The sequence below is a fragment of the Lycorma delicatula genome, chromosome 1 (assembly GCF_047948215.1).
Source record: "Lycorma delicatula isolate Av1 chromosome 1, ASM4794821v1, whole genome shotgun sequence".
In the NCBI taxonomy this organism is placed as follows: domain Eukaryota; kingdom Metazoa; phylum Arthropoda; class Insecta; order Hemiptera; family Fulgoridae; genus Lycorma; species Lycorma delicatula.
In genome coordinates this window covers 360512447-360534316 of record NC_134455.1, presented here as the reverse complement: position 1 = coordinate 360534316, position 21870 = coordinate 360512447, and the positions used below count along the sequence as shown (strand labels likewise).

General features: G+C 30.8%; 1 protein-coding gene across 2 annotated transcripts in view; it reads right to left on the bottom strand.

Annotated features, from left to right (window-relative positions):
* LOC142334492 (NADH-ubiquinone oxidoreductase 75 kDa subunit, mitochondrial-like) overlaps positions 1-21870 on the bottom strand; it is a 106293-nt gene that overhangs the window by 48593 nt on the left and 35830 nt on the right. For both annotated transcript variants that reach the window (XM_075382564.1, XM_075382565.1), the window contains one exon: positions 3842-3976. In XM_075382564.1, the coding sequence (XP_075238679.1) occupies positions 3842-3976 (135 nt within the window). The remainder of the gene's footprint in view (positions 1-3841; positions 3977-21870) is intronic.

Genomic DNA, 21870 nt, shown 5'->3' with positions numbered 1-21870 from the left:
TAATTGAATGATTAATTTTGAGACTCCTTTACTCATGTTTACACTAAATCTGATCTATCTGACAGTATGGTATTCCAATTAGATTTTAAAGAGAGCAATCTTAGGATATAAACTTTTGAAGCAGCATAGTCTTAGTACATTGTTTTGCAAATCCCAACATTATTAAATTCATTTTTTTAAACAAATTCTTTAAAAATTAGTATTTTTTTTTTTTAAATGTTTTTTTTTTTATGTATAGAAGCTTACAACTCTCTCAAAAAATGGAAGTGCAGTGTGCCATATCATGTTGTCGAATAGTGGGCCCCATTTCTTTAAAACTACAGTGAATAGTGTTATATACCAAGACATCATTACATAGTTTATTGTGCTTCTTGAAAATAATGAACGTGATTGTTGGTTCCAGTAGGACAGTGCCACATGTCACATCTAATGAAACCATGCATTTCTTGCACGAGTTTTTTGGGAGTGTATCATCTCTAAAGAATTATGGTACCCACATTCTCTTGATTTGATGTCCCCAGATCTCTTGCTGTGATCTTAAAGGAAAGGTCTATAAAAACTGGAGGAACTAAAGATGAATATAACAACGGAGTTTAATATCAGTATACATGTGCTCCACAAAGTTACTTCAAACATGTTATAAAGATTTTCTATATTCATTAGTGAGCGGGGCAGACATTTTGAGCATATTTTGTGTAAATAAATAAATCTTTAAATATTATTACGTAATGTCTTATTTTTTTATTATTTGATGTGCGCGCCTTTTGGACTTTGTATACATAATGTACATAAATTTCAGCACTTTTCCTGTTGTTGAGAATATTTCTAGGAGTCTTTTTTAGAGTGGAATTCACATCACAATGTCCTCTATTTTCTCATTACATTTTTAGCAAGATTTTCAGCTCAGGTAATAACCCAGAAATAACATTGGACCATATCTAAAAATAAGTGCTTTTACAGTACAAAATGTTGAGTTAAAAGGTTTTGGAGTAGGTATGAGAAATGGGCTGACATATTGTCATGATGGATTTCTCACTTGGATGATTTCCTTTGGTTTGGTCTTTTGTGGATACTAGCATCCTGAAGATAATGGCAAACTTCTTGATTTATTTAACCTTCAGAAGTATGTTTTCGATGTATAATCGAGCATGTGTATGACTATGCACTGTGCTGAGTCTGTCTCTTGACTGATACTCTTCACAAGGAAAGACAATACTGAATAATAAATATTTCACAATTTTTTATTCTTCAATGTAATTTAAAGATTTTTTTTTGAGCTGATGTTGAAGTCAGATTTTTCATTTGTTATTTTATATGGTAAAATTATGTTTGAAATGTTGTTTAATACTTAAGAGAAAAAATAAAGAATGAAAAAGAAGTAGATATAAACTTTAATTAAAATGACTTACTCCATTGAACATTATACTTTCACTTCAATAGATATAGTCTCATTTTTACATTTTCAAATAATTTTATTTTTCAATTGTCAACTGTTCACTGGACTATTATAGCTGGGTCTTTGATTTTATCTTTTGTAGCTTGCTTAAAAAGCTCTGTCGTAGTTTTTCTTTCTCTTTTTAAATATCCTTAAAAACATCTTTCATGACTATACTGACTGACATGGTTCTACCCATTCTCCTCATTTGGCTTTAAATTTCTTAAAAAAAGAAAACGATATAAAAAAACAATTTCATTTGCAGTTGTCAAATTGATGTAAATTCAGTAAGTTATTTTGTTTAAAAATTATAGATAATAAAAACAAGTCACTGGCATAATTAGATTAGGTTATCATATGCTTGCAGTATTTTATTTTTTTCTGATTCGTGCTGGTCAAGTTAATTTCTTTATAAAGAAATAAATCCACAGGATATTATTTTCTTCTTTTTTTTAATTTTAATTTGGATTTACTGTTAATAGTTTTAATTTCTATTAGGTGATAATATGGCCACCAGACTCCATGGAGCGAGTGATAATGTCTCAGCCTTTCATCTGGAAGTCCTGGGTTCGAATCCCGGTCAGGCATGGCATTTTCACTCGCTATAAAATTACCATTTCATCTCATCTTATATCTAACTGTGGTCCCAGAGTCTAAAAAACGAAGGTGGTAAATATGGCCGTGGAAATCAAACTATTTCAGTTTGGCTGACAATTTTTGTATTTAAATGTGTTAAATTTTAGTTTTTCGATTTGTTCTTTTTATTATTACAGGATAGTATACTGTTCACTTTACAGTAATTGTTTAATATGTTGTAATATTGTTGTAATATATATTTATATATATTTTTATGTTTAGTTAATGAAATATTATAAATCTCTATAGAACCCTGCTTAAAATAAAGTAAATAATATTAATCGGTCAATCGTAGAAGTATGATTAGTATTTAATTTTTGATTATACTGATATTTTTTTATTCAGTAGTTTTCTTATAATTTTCTATCTTCTTGTTTTAATTTTTAGAATAAATTTGGTATATTTCAATTTAATTTTAATTTTTTAATTTCTTGGCCCAGCTTTAGGTAAATCATATTGGTTTGCATGGCATTTCTCCTACCACCACCCCATCTGGTCACCCTAAAACATAAGACTGAATGTCTGTGTGATAAATGGCTACTGAGCTGCGAAACTGTTTGGCAACCAGTGTCTTTAATAGCTTCTAAAGCTTTCCTAACAGCATGAGTGGACTAAGCGCATTGCCATACACCACCAGCATACATGTCGCAACCACTCACTTATCATATATAACTAAAATGGGTAGGCGCACCTGTCAACTACTAAAAATATATATGACTTCAATAAATAAATTTATATCGTCAAGACAGCACTTAGCTCCCATGCCTTGGTCACTGAATGTGAATGGTGAGTAACTTGATTATAGCAAGTAGCACACTTTTTTTCAAAAAGTGTGCTACTTGCTATAATCAAGTCTGTTAGGTGACATAACACAACAGCTATATGTTATGTGCACGGTCAAGAATAACATGTCATAAGAAGAATTGTCCAATGCCAGGAATAACAGAGAAGTTAAGGAAAGGATTGGTTTATTTGTTAAGCTGATAATACATCAGCATGCCTTGCCAGTGAAATGCAGATGATATTAATTCTGACTAGCAAAGAAATTGGCTATTGAGTAAATATAATTACATGACAGTAATTATAACAAATCTTATTGCTGTTCCTTAACCTCAGATATTTTACTTTGCAGTATTTTTGTTTGCAAATTGTGATACAACATGATGCAGTTTCAGTTTTTCAGTTTAAATCAAATTATAATTTTCAAAATAACAGAACACACTTTTTTAAGTGATTAATCTCGATAATTCTAACCATCTAGATTTTCAACTGATACTTTGAAATAATAAACCATTTATAATACCTTATAAAAGGTTTATGAACTAACTAGTTTGTTGGTATCACACATACGACTGCAATTTCAGTTTATAATTTACCTACACTTAAGCTACCTTTCTTGATTATGCCTATTTTTGGTGCCAACCAGATCAGAAGTAAACTTCATTTACGTAATAAAGGGCGGGCATATTGAGATTTATGTAACAAAACTATTTGAGAAGATTTTGAAAAAAAAAAAAACAATAACTATTCGTTTTTTTTATTTAATTCATGTCTTAATACAAATAACATGAATGAAGTGGCTATTATCTCTGTTGAAAAATCTTTCTCCTAAATTACAGGGCCTCAATTACATATGCTATTTTAGTTACAAACTGATCAACTTTTATTCTGAAACTGAAAATTTAAAATATATAAAAATAAACCAATGAACAACATACTACAGACACTTTGTATATTCAATTAGTTAAAAAGTTTTCATCTCAATCTTACCTTAGAAAGCTCAACAGCCTGCGTGAAAAAATTGGCTTCTTCTGCATCACCATATCTTGTTAGATTTGGTGAAACTTCTTCTAATCTGCTTCGGATTTCATTTAGAGTATCATATGGTAATTTGTGGCCTGAAATCTATACAGAAAAAAAAGATCAGTAATGTATTTCAAAGAAAAATTTCAAGAGAATTGTACAAAAATTACATTATATAATAATGAGAAAAGTACTTAATTATAACTCTACTCTATTAGAAACTTGAAAAAATTAATTGATTAATACAAAATAAGATAAAAAAAAAAAAAATTACTCTTTTTTAACTGAAGCACAATTTATAATTTAACAATAAAGAAATCAAGTCGATTGATATTGACATTAGTCACTTCTGAGATCAGCAATGTTCTCATTAATAAAATGAATTCTGTTCCAGATTTAATTGAAAAGCAAGACTTTAATTCTTGAGAGCCTTCTTCATTAAGCGGGAATTAATTACACTGATATTAAAAAAAATTTAAAACAGAAAAAAAAAGTATCAGATTAAATCCTGATTGAAATAAGAATAATTATTTCTGTCATCATGAAGGATGTAGTTGGGTTTTTTGTAAACATTTTAACTGAACCTCCCTTAGGATGTTACAGTTATCGAGAATACAGAAGAGTATATTCCAGGGTGGCACAGGGAAACGGGAGATTTTCAAAGTAGTAGTGGCGGCCTGAAGAGTTGGTAGAAAAGTGGGAGTGGCATTCTTCTGTGCACAACTACCTGGCATTTGGTAATCATAGACCGGGTGGCCAGGATATAGACCAGGTAGACCAGGATGTGGGTTGATACACGATGTGAATTTGCCGTGAAGACACTTTACAAGAATGGTGACAGTGTGATTGCTGTTCAACAGGAATTTTAACATCATTATAATTTAAGACATCATGGTCACATTCCATTTTGCCTTGCCATCAAGACATAGCATGAGATGGGTTCAACTTTAAAAAAGAAACCACCATGAAGTCAACAAACCCCAGAAAACAATGAAGCAGTTTGGATCTCAATTGGATGGAATCCACAATGATCGGCAAGGAAACGCTGCAGCATTGAACCTAAATCGAACAATTATCCGCCAAATACTCTACAGTGATTTGAAGTTTCACCCTTACAAAATTCAAGTTGTACAGAAACTGAAACCATCGTACTATGTGATCTCATGAATTCCCATGGAAGTGTTTCAAAGTGCCATGCAAAATTAAAATCTCAGCATTCGCTACCAGGAATGCATTCATTCAAATGGCCATCATCTTATGGACATTATTTTTAAAAATTGAAATTTTTTGTGTTGGAACAAATGGCATGCAATTTAATTTTTGTTTTCAATAATAAAACCTGTAAATTAATTTTTTTTTACTTTTGTGAGAGTTACTTCAAAATTTCCCATTTCCTTGTGTCACTCTGTATAAGCAAAACTCCTTGTCAAGGACATGATGTTATATTTGAAGTAATTACATCTATCCAGCACCAACCCCTGTGAACTCATCATTAAGAAGAGTAGTGACCCACCCAAATGTCAGAATTAATGGAAAATCCATCAACAGGCTTGAGTAGCACGCAATGATAGAAGAGTACATGATTTTGTCAAGGTTTGACTAGAACCGAGGAGTTTTATGTCCATCAGCTACAACCTACAAGACATGCTAATGAGATTTTTTACCTTCGAATTGGTGTGCATTAATGATTATGATAGAGGTAGGTAGGTGATAATGGTAGAGGTAGTGTTAATGATTACCAGAGTCAATTGCCAAATATTACCAGTTTATATATATAGTTTCAACAGTTTTTAAAACCATTAAATCAAAATGTTTAGTTATTGCTGTATTAGAAGATAAGCAGACAGTAATATGAATGATTTTAGTAACATTACCAATCTATATTCATAATATGTACATATTATATCTAATATAATATTTACATTTATGGATTATGATTAAGTTATGGATTTCAATATAATTCCTTTTCTGGTAAAGGTATTGGAAGAACAACATCCATATGTATAATAAAGCACTTGCTGCTAACATTCCATTCATTTATCAGTTTCATTACTGATCACTCTCTATTATGTTCCAGACAATCTAAATTTTAACTTGACAAATTTAAAATAAAAATTATATGTCGCTATAATACTTCAATTCAAGCAATTGCAGTGGTTGAAGCTCTGTACAGTCCTAACATGGCCAGTAGATAAGCAGCTTCAAATGGTGTTTAAAAAAGATCAGGCAAGTGTACGGAAAATGTTAGAAAAATAAACCTGCTATTAGTAGCGTCATATCTCCTGATTAATTTTCATACTCATTTTGAAAGTCTAAACCCATTTCTTGATTAGGATATTTAAGAAATTATGCTCTAATCAGATTGAGAATTTTCTTGTTGTAGTAGATCTTTGCAAAAAGAGGAATGTGTGTAAATATATAGGCATAATATAGTATTAGATTGAGAAAAATGTTAATGTACGGTTTCATTACTTAGTAATAAAAAGGATAGTTCATGTATAAAAGTGTTGTATATGGATAGTGATAGTTGATAAATCAAATTAAAATTTTTGATTTTTACTGCAATATGCAGAATGTTGATTTCAGTGACTATTTCAATTCATCTGATATGTGTCCAATCGCTCTTGTCGTATGATAATTAATAAAAAGGTCCCAAGAAAGTTTAAGGATAAGTGCAACAGTGTTCTGTTTTTAGAATAAATTGGTTTGAGGGCTAAGGTATAAACTCTTTTAAAGTATCATTATTAGGTGATGTTAAACATAAGGCTATAGGTGTGAAGAATAATGTAGTAATAAAAATAATTTTAATCATAAAACCAGTTTGCTTGATATATAATTAATTAAAACAACAATAGAAAAATGTTCCGATCAAGAAAACGCATTGTATTTTTATTGTAATTATAAATAAATTAGGATTGTGTAGTTGTTATGGTGAAAGTCATTGTTATGCTGTTGATGACATCTTCTAACTTATGAATAGTTATATAAATACATTATTAAAACTAATTATTTATTCAATAATGTGATTACTGGGAATTTAAGTTAGTGTAAGGCCAGATAATAAATGTTAGTATCAGCTGTACTATTTTGGCTTGACACTAAATTAAAGTTTTCAGTAAATAACCTATTAAATTTTTTTTTATATTGGATTGTAATTTTTGTTACCAGTATTTTAAATAATATATTAATGGTGTATAAGATGTAATATTTATTAGTAAGAAATAATATTACCTTAACAAGTAATAGTTCTGTTTCAAATATATCTGGTTAACAGAAATATAATTTAAACAAAATTAATGTTAGCATTCTAATGTTTTTCTCGATTAAATGATGTATTTTTATAAGATTGATGTCTTGTTGTTTACCTTTTCTCTTTTCTCCTTTAATGGTGTTAGCCGAAAAACCAAATTAATTAACAGATATCCTGTTAAAAATAAATATAATTTTTCTTATAAACATTATTTAAAATATCTATTGACAAAGTTTCTCATTTCATACATAATGTGATATAGATAGAATTTTTTAACCAACTCTGAAACTCCCCATTGAGAAAATATAATACCATTTCAGGTTTCATTCTTCCAATCATCCTGATGTGATCTGACAGTATGTCATACATGCCACATCTAGGGTTTTATATCAACGTAGGTCATTGTTAATAACTTATAATACTGACTTGGCTGTTGGTGATAATAATCTGTCATTAAACAAAATGAAATTTAAATATGTAAAATTTATTTGGTTTGTTATTAAAAACTTTATTAATACTTTTTTATAGTACAGTACATATTATGTAGTACTCTTCAATTATTCTATACAGATTTGTTTTTTATGAGTTTTCACCATGCTGTTTACTTCAGCATGAATAGAAGTTTCTCCAGAGAAAAATTCACATATTTTTTTTAAAAAACCACTAGTATATCCAACCTCATAAAATTAAATACATGTTTGTCAATGAACTGTGATATTCACAACTTAAAATTTTATACCAATATTAATGAATTAAATTAGTCATCATGTAGAGTATTGTAACAGAACTTGCCAACCCAGCGATGTTTTTTTGGATCTAAGAGTATTTTCTATTTTGACTGCCAATTAAATTACATTTAAATAAAATTAATGAACTTGTAATAAGTAAGGAAAGGAAAAAACTCCATCTGATCATACATATCATCAATAATGTAATATATAAATAAGTGATAACTGCACCATAGATGCATTTTTTATTTTATTTTTTTATATTTGAATTAGACTTTTTAAGTTGCATTGATACTATAATTACTGATCACTAAAAAATATCAAAATTTGCATCCAGCATTCTTAACTGTAGTGATCTAACGGAGCCATTCCCTATTAATGTGTTAATTAACTATTATTTAAACTGTTTCAAAATCAAGAACAAAAATATATTTTAAGATTGAAAGGTCAATTTAAATGCTCAATTTTGTTTTATTATTTGTCAGTTACAAGGTTCACATACTAGTAAAGCATTTTCAGTTTAAATTTACATAGAAAAAAGGAGTTGCTTAATTTTATTTTAGTTTGTTTGGGTTTTAATAAAATCTGGGTAAGAAGATTTATTTGTAGCTGTGGAGCTTTCAGTTTAACAAATATACTTTTTTCTTAAATTATCAATAAACATTGCAAAAAGAAAAAAAATATTCCTTACGTAAATATTAAATTAAACACATCGATAGTTTAATATATTTGAATTTAGGTAAATCTTATTTCAAAAGAAAGTTTTTAACATGTATCAAGAAAAAGTGCAATTGTAAATTTGACACTGTAACATCAGATTTTCACATTGAAAAATTAAATAAACATTAAAAAAAATTTTATGTCCTTCATGAAAATATTTATTTAATTGTTGTTAAGCATGTCTGTGAAAAGTGTCTACAAAAGGCCTAACTCAAGCAGTCAGGAGTGTAGGAAGAGACCACCTTCATCCACTTCAGTGACTATTTCCACTCCCTGCACAGTGGTTTGAAAGTATTGAAATTGATAATTAGTAAAAGAGTAGTCAAAGGGGTTTGCTTATTCAACTACAACTGCTCTAATAGTTGCAGATAGTTTATGGTTCAATCATTAACATTAGTATTTTTTCAAGTTTTCAAGAAGAATTTTTAAAAATGTACTATATCTGATTAAAAAAACATCATATTTTAGTTTTATAAAGAAATTATGCCTGCACATTTTATTTTGAGCACAAAAGTAAATGCATGTAATGTGTATGACATTGATATGCGTAATGCAGGCTGATTATATGACTTATTCAGGTTTGAGAACCTTAGTTTCAAACTCATTTATTATTGAAAAGATTTTTTACATCAACCTTTCTCTTATGAAGATAATTAAAATACTACTAGCACTCAAGTGTGTTTACTATTTATTGCATTTTAACAAGTCTCCCTCTTCCCTGATGGGTTAAAATTAAAAAAAAAAAAAATTATAAAATTGTATTTGGAATTAGTAGAACTTGTGGATGGTGTTACCTTGCTCTATCACTGTTGTACATCATTTTTATTGTTATGAATAGTGAATGATTTATGTAATTTGCATTTATCTCAATTTTTACAATTTTTTTGTGGAGGTATTGCTGTTGAAATGAAGGAAACTGTGAGTGGTGTTCCATCTTTCACTCTACCACCTGAGTTAGGATTACTTCAAAACTATCCATCAATTTAATGTAGTCATGTTCTAAACCCTCAAAGTGAAGATTTAATTTTAGATATGTGTGCTGCACCAGGCAATAAAACTACACACATTGCTTCATTAATGAAAGGAAAGGTAATTTCAATGTGAGATTTATTTTTATTTAAATTGTTGATTTTTTAATTTAGCAATATTATTGCATAAATATTTATTTTGTTGCTGAGGTTGTCACTGTAATTTCCTCGTAGGTTTTTTTTACTGCTATTTGTATCAATTTAAAATTTTTTGGCTATACATCTAATATGGTGGAAAGTAATATTTTTATAGGATAATTAACAATTAACCCACCGGTTTGGTCTAATGGTGAACGCATCTTCCCAAATCAGCTGATTTGGAAGTCGAGAGTTCCAGCATCCTGTAAAGTCAGTTATTTTTACATGGATTTGAATACTAGATCATGGATACTGGTGTTCTTTGGTGGTTGGGTTTCAATTAACTACACATCTCAGGAATGGTCGAACTGAGGCTGTATGACTACACTTCATTTACATTCATACATATCATCCTCTAAAGTATTATCTAAAAGGTAATTACCGCAGGCTAAACAGGAAAAATAAAGAAAGGATAATTAAAATTTATATGTAAAAAGTAACATTTTGTTGGGGATTGTCATTTTTTATATCTCTTGTTTATAAAATAGCTTTAATGGTATGATGATATAACGCATGACAACTCAACCAACACAGCCATGTGTTGCTGTGTGTGTGACACAACTGGCTGCACTTGCTTTTGGTTACTTGACTAAAAACAAATAATAAAAAATGAGAAATGAAGTACATCACTTCTTTGTGGTGTTTGTTGAATAGTCCTAATTGTTTGCTCATCATTAGATCTCCATTGGAAAAGAATTGGAAAAACCAGACCGAATAGGTAATTGTTGAAAAATTTCATCAGGTACCTGGCAAAAGAACGGATTGCTGAGGGAATTTAATATTCCACCTAGTCTTTCCTGTGTTATGGTTTTGTTTATTTAGTTTTATTTCCTGTTTTGTGTGATTCTAACATATCGGGTAGGTAGTTGTGTTTTTAATTTCAGTTCCAGAACTCATGAAGACTCAATAAAGATGTGTTTTGTTTAAAAAGTTCATTTTTTAGTAGTACATCGTTTGATGGGACTATCATGTGGTATTCCCATAAGTGGCATCCTGACTGAGGCAAGAACAAGGCTGAGAGATGCCTATTGTGAGGTTCTGAAGATGACCTTCGGTAAAGCCCATAATAGCTAGGTGTGGAGGGGATGGTGTGTCATGGCGACCAAAACTGCCACATGGAGGGTGTCTTCCCCTTCGGGGTCAGGATGTGCAGAATACTTTTTTTACCTGTACAAAGGATGGATAACCAGCAATAATTACTATTTTTAAAATGAGGGCCAACTGTTCTTAACACTTTGACTACCGACTATTACGATCAGAGTGACTCGGCTGCATTCGGGAGCACCACCCTCTGTGATCAGAGTAGTGGTAGCTAATCATTTCTACTACTGTACTGTGAGTTTGGTGTACCTGAAGCGACTGTTTTGCTGTTGTGGTGTTATTGAAAAGTTGTGGTTTAGTACATATTATAGTCGGTTACGTATTTTTTCTTCAACACTGTACAGTTTTAGCTTAAAATGGATGACACACTAGGTCTTTCTGGACTCCACGCATGAACAAAAACTCTACTTCTGATAGAAATAAAATGTTAAATAGTGAAAAATTACTGCGATATTTAGAAGATAGTTAGAAAAATACCATAATAATTAAAAAATAATTACCAATATTAATGAATTAAATTAGTCATCATGTAGAGTATTGTAACAGAACTTTTTCCAAATACTTCTTTCTTCATCTATATGCCGCAACACCTATTCATTTCTCGCTTTATCCACCCGTCTGATTTTTAACATTCTCCTATAGCACCGCATTTCAAAAGCTTCTAATCTTTTCTTCTCAGATACTCCGATCGTCCAAGTTTCACTTTCATATAAAGCGACACTCCAAATATATACTTTCAAAAATCATCATAATATATCACAATTCTTCAGTATTATAAAAAATATATTTATTTTGAAACCGTCAATAATAACTTTCTCAGCTTAGGTTTGGAAATTTTAGAAGCACGATTAACTTTTGAAGCTCCACATTTCATCCACTTTTTACGATAAAAGAACCATTTTTTATAGCCTTTATCCCTTAATTGTAATGAAAAGTTTTTTAAATTCATTATTCCAATCGCATAGATCCACGCATAACCTTGCAGTTAAAATTTATTCTTCTGATGATTCTTCCCAATATTTTCTCATTTGCATCCTTTTTCAAAGCTATTCAATTTGAGGGTCCATAAAAGAGATATGAGGTACTCTAACAATTGCTTTTTATTCTAGTAAAGATATTTACATAACCCTTCTTTAACATTACTATGAGTCAAATTTCCTTCTTAATTCTTAACTTCTGTTTTTTACTTAGAACAAAAGAATATTCCATAATAATTTTATTTTAAGATAAAAGAGCATAATGAAAATAAAAGATATACTGTAATTCCATAAGTGATACGAGAGATTGATTAAAACAGGAATTGCGATTTACTGTTTATACAAACAAACATATATGTTATTTTGTTTCTTGAAATCGCTTTAAAATTTCTTAATTTTAAATTTTATCAATTCACTAATTAAAAAAAAAAACATTTCAGAAGAAAATTAGAGTTTCCTTCTAAACAATACTTTTTTGGTAAATCTTTTTTCAACTCATTAAATTATTTTTAAAAATTGCATATATTTATTAAATATTAACGATGTACTACGCCCTTTTTTCTTCTTCATGTTAATCCTTTATTCAAAAATAAAATGTCTTAAATGTTGTACATCGCTAATTATTTCATTATAGATAATGTTTTTACCGTATGCCCGTAAAAAAAAGGTCTAGGGTCGTCAAATCTGGGCTTTTCTTTGACTCTTCCGATCCAGCGATTACGAAATTTTTCATCGAAAGGGGTCGAACGCCTAGGCCAAAATGCGGGGGGCGCACCGTCTTGTAAAAAAACATTACAGCGACGTTACTTTCCTGTTCGATTCGGTGGACTTGCGGGAAAACGTACACTTGTAGCACGTCTAAATAAACATTCTCTATGACGTAGCGGTCGACATAGGCTGACGGCCGGCTTACCGCGCTGTTACCTACCTAACAACTGTGGCAACTAACAGTACCTAACAGACTGTGCCCCCCAGGGAGCCGCGGCTCTTTCATTGGGGCGCCGCGAAATATTGTAAAAGCTTCATAATTAATTGAACCAAGACGTTTATAATTATTAATTTAATGTTAATAAAGTAAAGAATAAAATAATAATAATGAAGTACACGAGTTTTATTTATTTTTATATCTTATTTACGAGCAGTCATACTTTTATTTAGGGTACGGCGCCATGGAAAAATTTTTTGGTGGCGGTAGTTTAAGCTTCAAATTTTACTAATTCCAATAGATGGATTTTCTATTCAACGAGATCAGTGGTTGTGCGCATCGCTCAAGGTCACGACCGGTCACGTCTAAAAAAAAAACTTGACATTCCGCTTGTTTTGCAATTCCGATCGATAGTTTATCTCAGTTACGTAGGGAGAAGTGATTCTCTTTATTGCCGCAACCTTTTTTGATGACTCGTATTTATCCGAGTTAATTATTAAACAAATACTTTGTTTAAAGGCGGAGAACGCCGTTCGAGATGTAAGAACGTTTTTTTTTTACATAAGAAAATTGATGTAAATTTAACGTAAAACCCTTGTTTTACGTTAAAAAAGATTTTTGTAAAAAACTAATTTTCTTAATTTACTGTATATGTCTTTTGAAATTTTTTTCAAATATATTTTCCAATTATTTACTATATAAAAGAAGTTCCGAAAACAATTCCCAGAAAAATGTTGGTAATAACATTTTTTGAAATTATATTCGTACAAATAAAGAAAAGCAATTCAATTTAATAGGTTGTAAATAGAAAAGTATTTTTTCTGAGCGATACACTGATTGTCTAAAGAAAGGGAAAAAGATTTATAATACGAAAGGAAAGGTCGATAGGTGGGTGGAATATATTGAAGATGTATATGGAGGAAATGAATTAGAAACTGGTGTTATAGAGGAAGAAGAGGAAATCGAAGAGGATGAAGGGGAGAAAAAATACTGAGATCTGAATTTAAGAGAGCATTAAAAGATTTGAATGGTAGAAAGGCTCCTGGGATAGACGAAATACCTGTAGAATAACTGTACAGTGCAGGTGAGGAAGCGATAGATATATTACACAAACTGGTGTGTAACATTTACGAAAAACGGGAAGTTCCGTCAGACTTCAAAAAGATATATGTTATAGTCATGATACCAAAGAAAGCATGAACAGATAACGGTGAAGAATACAGAACAGTTAGCTTAACTAGTCGTGCATCAAAAATCTTAACTAGAATTCTACACAGAAGAATTGAGAGGAGAGTGGAAGAAGTGTTAGGAGAAGACCAATTTGATTTCAGGAAAAGTATAATGACAAGGGAAACAATTTTAGGCCTCAGATTAATAGTAGAAGGAAAATTTAAAAAAAAGCAAATCGACATATATGGCATTTATAGACCTAGAAATGGCATTCGATAACGTAGACTGGAATAAAATGTTCAGCATTTAAAAAAAATTAGGATTCAAGTACAAAGACAGAAGAACAAATTCTAACATTTACAGGAACCAAACGGCAACTAATAATACAAGAGCATAAGAAAGAAGCCGTAATAAGAAAGGGAGTCCGACAAGGATGTTTCCCATCTCCGTTACTTTTTAATCTTTACATGGAACTAACGGTTAATGATGTTAAAGAACAATTTAGATTCGGAGTAACAAACAGTACAAGGTGAAAAGATAAAGATGCTACGATTTGCTGATGATATCGTAATTCTAACCGAGAGTAAAAAGGATTTAGAAGAAACAATGAACGGCACGGATGAAGTCCTACGCAAGAACTACCGCATGAAAATAAACAAGAACAAAACGAAAATAATGAAATGTAGTAGAAATAATGTAGACGGACCGTGAATATAAAAATAGGAAGAGAAAAGATCAGAAATAGAAGAATTTTGTTATTTGGGTAGTAGAATTACTAAAGACGGACGAAACAGGAGCGATATAAAATGTCGAATAGCACAGGCGAAACAATCCTTCAATCTGAAATATAATTTGTTTACATCAAAAATTAATTTCAACGTCAGGAAAAGATTTTTGAAAGTATATATTTGGAGTATAGCTTTATATGGAAATGAAATTTGGTCGATCAGAGTACTTGAGAAAAAAAGATTAGAAGCTTTTGAAATGCGGTTTTATAGGAGAATGTTAAAAATCAGACGTGTGAATAAAGTGACAAATGAAGAGGTGTTGCGGCAAATAGATGAAGAAAGAAGCATTTGGAAAAATATAGTTAAAAGAAGAGACAGACTTATAGGCCACATACTAAGGCATCCTGGAATAGTCGCTTTAATATTGGAGGGACAGGTAGAAAAGAAAAATTGTGCAGGCAGGCAACGTTTGGAATATGTAAAACAAATTGTTAGGGATGTAGGATGCAGGGGATGATATACTGAAATGAAACGACTGGCACTAGATAGGGAATCTTGGAGAGCTGCATCAAACCAGTCAAATGACTGAAGACAAAAACAAAACAGGCCCGTTAAAAATAAAAATAAAAAAATTATAAAGATTTGAAAAAGTTTACTATCTTAATTATTATTTGTACGTAAGAGAATAAATGAGGCAAAATTTTTTGAACGTTAAGAATCTTTAATTTTAGCAGTTTCATTTAATCTGTTATTTAAATTTTAAATGTCCATTTCAGAAAGTAAATAATTATTCCGATAGAAATAAAAGACGGGTTACGAACGAGACCGGTATTTAAAACATACATTTTAAACGTGAATTTTTATGACTGTTAAATCGCCCGTAAGTAGCTGTTAATTTTGACAACATGGAGGTTTCATTGTAAAAAAAAATCTGATGTACGCACTTTATGACTTCCGTGTACGCCCACTAAATTACTTTTTTTTTCCTTAAATGGAAAGTAGATAAAATTTTATTTCACTTCCTTGTATGCTTATTAAATACATATACACACATTATTTTAAAATGAAAAGTACGTAAAATTTTACTTCATTAATAACTTCTGATATTTTCATAAATATATATATATATATATATATTTTTTTTTATTGTTATTATTGAATTATTTAATGTAATTTTTTTTTTTACAATCAGAGGTTAATAATTATTGCTAAATCAATAAATTTAAATTAAAAAAAAAATTAAATATAAAAAGAAATCGGATTCGAACCGATGTGCCTTCCCTTTGTAAAATCCAAATATTTCAAAAAATAAAATTTTATTTGGCTATAACTTTAGAACCGATGAAAATTAGTGCCGCTTATGATATATTGTTGAAAAGCTCTCAACGAGGGCTTATTATTGTAGATAAGAAAACGTCCAGAATCCAAATGTTTTGGATTTTGGGCTTTTTTGGACACTTTTGGTCCAGTCGATTGCAATCAAAAGGGGAGGTGCAAAACTAGATGTTTTAACATTCCTAAATACAAAATTTCATCGTTTTTGAATTATACGTATACATACATACGCACATATACGTGCAGAGGTCGCGCGGAAACTAGCGAAAATAGATTAACGGATGGTTAAAATGGATATTTCCGTTGAAATCGGAAAACCCACATTTTTGCGATAACAGCACTTCCTTTACTTTGTACAAGGAAATAAAAAGATTTGAAATTCTCCTTAGCTGCGCGTGCGTTTCCACACTAGGTACGAGATAAAAGAGACATTTTTTTTTGTCTTCAGTGACTGGTTTGATGCAGCTCTCCAAGATTCCCTATCTAGTGCTAGTCGTTTCATTTCAGTATACCCTCTACATCCTACATCCCTAACAATTTGTTTTACATATTCCAAACTTGGCCTGCCTACACAATTTTTTCCTTCTACCTGTCCTTCCAATATTAAAGCGACTATTCCAGGATGCCTTAGTATGTGGTCTATAAGTCTGTCTCTTCTTTTAACTATATTTTTCCAAATGCTTCTTTCTTCATCTATTTGCCGCAATACCTCTTCATTTGTCACTTGTAATTTTTCATTTGTCAAAAGAGACAGTAATATTATTTTTCACTCAAGATGCAATGTAGTACAATTAGTTATCGTATCTAACTTCGCACGGGCGCTGCTCATTGTTCAACCCTAGGAACATTTACGCCTAATCATATCTCGGATAAATATAACGATAAAAAATAATACAACTTAAGTAAAATTTATTATTATTATTATTATTATTTAATTTCTAAGAAATGAAAATAATAAAAAAAATTACAAAAGATATGCCAAAAAAATTATATGCATAAAATACTACTGGTGGAGGCAATCATTAATTTTGCAAGTTTAATTCATTTTTAGTAAAATGCCTATAATATTTTTACGACTTCCAAATTACTTTCCTATGATCTATATTTTTATGAAGAGCAGCCCGAGGGTGTAAATGCAGAATTTTTTTTTTTTTTTTAATAGTAAAATTATAATATATTGATTCATTATTAAATTAAAAAAAAAAAAAAATACATAATAATAATTTTACCAAAATATTAAAAATTATTTTTTTTATTCATCTTTTATGTAAACGTATTGAATACGACAAACGGAACGCGGCGATTTATCTGATGCCAAGCTCGGCGGCTACGGGACCACGACGGAAGAAGTGGCAACAGCATTTTTTGTGAAAAAAATTATTAATAACATTTAAAAAATACATTTATAATAAATTATATTGAAAGTAACACCGTATTGAATGTGACTGATAAAAGCACTTGTTTAGCATACGACAACCCCATCTTACAATTGCAGCAATATTTTGGTCATCCCTTGCCGTAAAAGTTGGTCATATCAAAAATTGTTTCGGAGAAAAGTTTTAGGTAATGCTTAGAGGGGAAACGATCGCTTTAAACCGATTCGATACTGTGCCTATTAAGGGGGGTATAATTTTTTGTCTCCCAGAAGTATTATAAAAAAAAAACCCTTTCGCACGCCGGAAGGCGGAGGTAGATTTCACCGGTGCTAAGTAGGAGATAAAAAAGATTTCCACCTTAAATTTAAGAAAAACTTCAAATTTACTCGATATGACAATGGTCGCAAGTGAAAAAATGTTTCATATATTTAGCATACTACAAGCCCCATCTTCTAACACTTCCATCAAAGCTTTGGTCATCCCTTGCCGTAAGGGCTGGTCATATCAAAAATTGTTTCAAACAAAAGTTTCAGGTAATGTTTAGAGGGAAAACGATCACTTTAAAACGATTCGATACTGTGCCTATTAAGGGAGGTATGATTTTTTGTCTTCGAAACCTCATTTTTTTCACCCGGTGGGCCAACGGTTGGTGATATCAAAAGACTTTACTAAGGTAAGGTTTAGGTCCTTATCCAAAGAATAGTAGGAACTTTAAAGAAGTTCGATATTTTACTTAATAAGAAAGCTATAACGATATTTGGTTTTTTCGAAAAAAACCACCCCATTTCCACCTGCATGGTCCGTTTTTGCCCATTAATGTACTCGACCGAGATTTTGGGTCGTTATATTTTATGTAACAATTTGAAAGTGATTGGCGCAATATTACGGCAGTTATCGCGTCCAGAAGAAAGTGAAATATATATATATATATATATATATATATATATATATATATATATATATATACGTATATATAATAATACTCTATTTAAATGTTCATCTTTAAATAAATGGTATTTAAAATTTAAAAACCTACTACAGATTAAAGACATTTTTGAACTGCACTAGGTGTTTTAATTTTAAATCGTTCAAAACGAGTAGTTTCTGTCTTTCAAATATTCTGATTTGGCGTAAAATTTGGTTTATTTGTGGCTTATTCATGTGGTTTATTAAGGCTCTATGGTTTATTCGTTTGGGATATTTTTCGTTTAGTTTTACAAGTAGAATCCGAAAAAAATATTGCCAGCCCAGTACGTTACAAACACTCTGTATACACATACGTAATCGTCCCTATTAAAAATACATTTAAAAATTAAGCTCTATGGTTTATTCGTTTGGGATATTTTTCGTTTAGTTTTACAAGTAGAATCCGAAAAAATATTGCCAGCCCAGTACTTTAGAAACACTCTGTATACACATACGTAATCGTCCCGATTAAAAATACATTTAAAAATTAAGCTCAATGGTTTATTAGTTTGGGATATTTTTCGTTTAGTTTTACAAGTAGAATCCGAAAAAATATTGCCAGCCCAGTACTTTAGAAACACTCTGTATACACATACGTAATCGTCCCTATTAAAAATACATTTAAAAATTAAGCTCTATGGTTTATTAGTTTGAGATATTTTTCGTTTAGTTTTACAAGTACAATTCGAAAAAATATTGCCAGCCCAGTACTTTAGAAACACTCTGTATACACATACGTAATCGTCCCTATTAAAAATACATTTAAAAATTAAGCTCAATGGTTTATTAGTTTGGGATATTTTTCGTTTAGTTTTAGAAGTAGAATCCGAAAAAATATTGCCAGCCCAGTACTTTAGAAACACTCTGTATTCACACACGTAATCATCCCTATTAAAAATATATATAAAAATTAAAATTATTTGAAAGTATTTTTTTTTTTTGTTTAATCGTATTAAAGAGCTCTTTAAATTTTAAATAACTGCAGTTAAATATTTTCTTATTGATATAAGACAGGTGAGTATATTTAATTTTTAAAAACCTTCTATTTCTACAACGTCATAATCCATTTAAAAATTAAATCTCTCTCAAAGTTGATTTAATATTTAAATACCGCGTAACTGTTTCCTTCTTTGTTTAAATATCTTTTTTTTTTAATATTATTTAGTTGAATAAAATTCAACTGTCTTTTTCTTTTAAAACGATATTTTAATATTTTTCCTGTGTATTTTTTAATTTTTACAATTGTTTTTATTATTATATATATATATATATATATCCATAAACCGTACACACACACACACACACACACACACACACACAAAATAGTTAGTGAAAAAAAAATTCAATAACCATAAATAAAAATTTAAAGTATATAAAATTTAAGTAACAATAACATTTTTATAAATATTGTTTCATAGCAACAGTTCAAAACATGTAACTGAAATAAAATTCATAAAGCAGAAGACAGGTAAAGACGTATACTACGTTCCCAGGGCTTGTCGACGGGTGGTTTGTGCCGTGAAACCGTGGCACGCCAACGGGTGGCTGAGCACCGGTTGAGACACTGGGCTTATTGAACCTTTGGGTGACAAGCAGAATGTTTCCGGTGTAGCGCCCGGTCAAGGCGCTTGATACCGGGTGACTACCGAAAGATAAAAGCCGTGGCTTAGCCGTGCATTGCACGCGATTAAGATAATCCGAATCTTATATCGTAGCGTGTCGCCGACGCGCGTCTGAGCCACGGGTTCTTATCTTTCACCGGCAAGCAACAGCTTGTCAGGACCGGTATCGTTCTGCTCGTAAACGGGCGATAAGCCTAAGGTAAAAATAATAATATCGGTCGGTTGAGTCGCGGCTCACCAATAAGCGACATATATTTTATTAAGGTAATATATTTAAATTGATCGGTGAAAAAATATCGAATCCTTAATCTGGGATTAAACCCAAGACCGGCTGATTTAGAAGCCACTAAATTAATTTTGTATGAACATTTTTCCTTATTTCAAGTTGTAGAATAAGTTTTTTTATGTTATTTTTCCTTTCTCCTGAATCACTATATATATATATATATATATATATATAGAGAGAGAGAGAGAGAGAGATAGAGTGAGCGGTAGAATTAAATAAATGAATTATGTTTAAAGTATAAAAAATTATCTAAAGTGACAGCTAGTACCGCCACACACTCGCGAATAATATACTGTATGCGCGCGCACTCTAGTTAGAATCACCGAATTAAATAAACAAAAAATATTATATTTAAATAAAAAGATAAATATTTTTAATTAAGTTGCGTGTGTAAGCCGTGCATCAGAGAAATTCCGCGTGAGGGGAAAATCCTACAACTGTGTCGTCAACTTTTTTGCGGTAGGCGTTCAATTGTCATTAAAATAGTTGCTATATTTCAATTTTCTATGCGTTACATGGTAGGGTGTCATACAATTTAAGCTAATTACAATCAAGAAAGGAATGTTTCAATAAAAATAGAAAGAACAGGAGAAAAAATCAAAGAAGTGAATTTAAAGTTCGGCTTTTTATTTAATGAATTTATTTGCGGTGTAAAATTTCTTATGCGTATGAATAAATTCAATTATAAAATTTATATAGTCCTTTATTTTAATTTGTACCCTCAATTATACGATTATATACAAAATAAATTTGGGGGGTGTCGAATCATATTATTAATTCTAATATCTGTCTAAATCTATTAGGGGGTATCTTTACGATTTACTACAGTTTGTTATTCTATTATTTTTTCAGTGAAAAGTAAAATACCTTTGCTTTGATAAAATAATTTAGAATTGCAGAAAGAGGTTTTATTTAAACCTTTTCAAGAGTACGCATTCTTGACACAATTATATTGCATTGCGTTAAAAATGAAGGAAATCTTCCTAGTTAAGTTACTTCGAAGTCACAAATTATCAATTTTTCATGTATATCTTATTCGGTTAGCTTATAGAATTCAAGTAAACAAACTGCACGTGTGAGTGTTCAGGTGGCCGATTCGCAAGCATCTCCTGTAAATCCCGATGCATATAAAAGAAATTACACGACGATAATATTCAGTAGCAACACGCGACTCTCGTACAGGCACTTGTGAACTGCAGCACCCCCTGTGTGTATTTTCACTTGATATTATCGATAACATTTAATATAACGATTCCTTTTATACGTGTACAATATATAATCCTTACGCTTAATTTCAGTAGCCGTGCCGCGGTTTATGAAATCATACAAAAATCTTTATATGGAACTGTGAGCTTCACAGTTACAGCGGCGTGCTGTTTGGCTATTCTACGCGTGCGCGTAAAGAACGCTGAACGATGCTTTGAGGGAGAGAAAGCACTGTCGCTCCCGCAGTTCTGACCCTTGCGTGCTTGAAGAAGGTAGTTTTGTTTTTACTCCGCGTGTGTGTGGAACGTTCCTCGTTCGTTCCCTTTTCTAGTATAGTCGGTGGAAGGAATACGAAAGCGGTTTAGTTGTTTTTCAGTAGCGATCAGAAGATGGTGTAAAGCAAGAATTCTTTGATCGCCACAACCGTCCAAAAATACGCT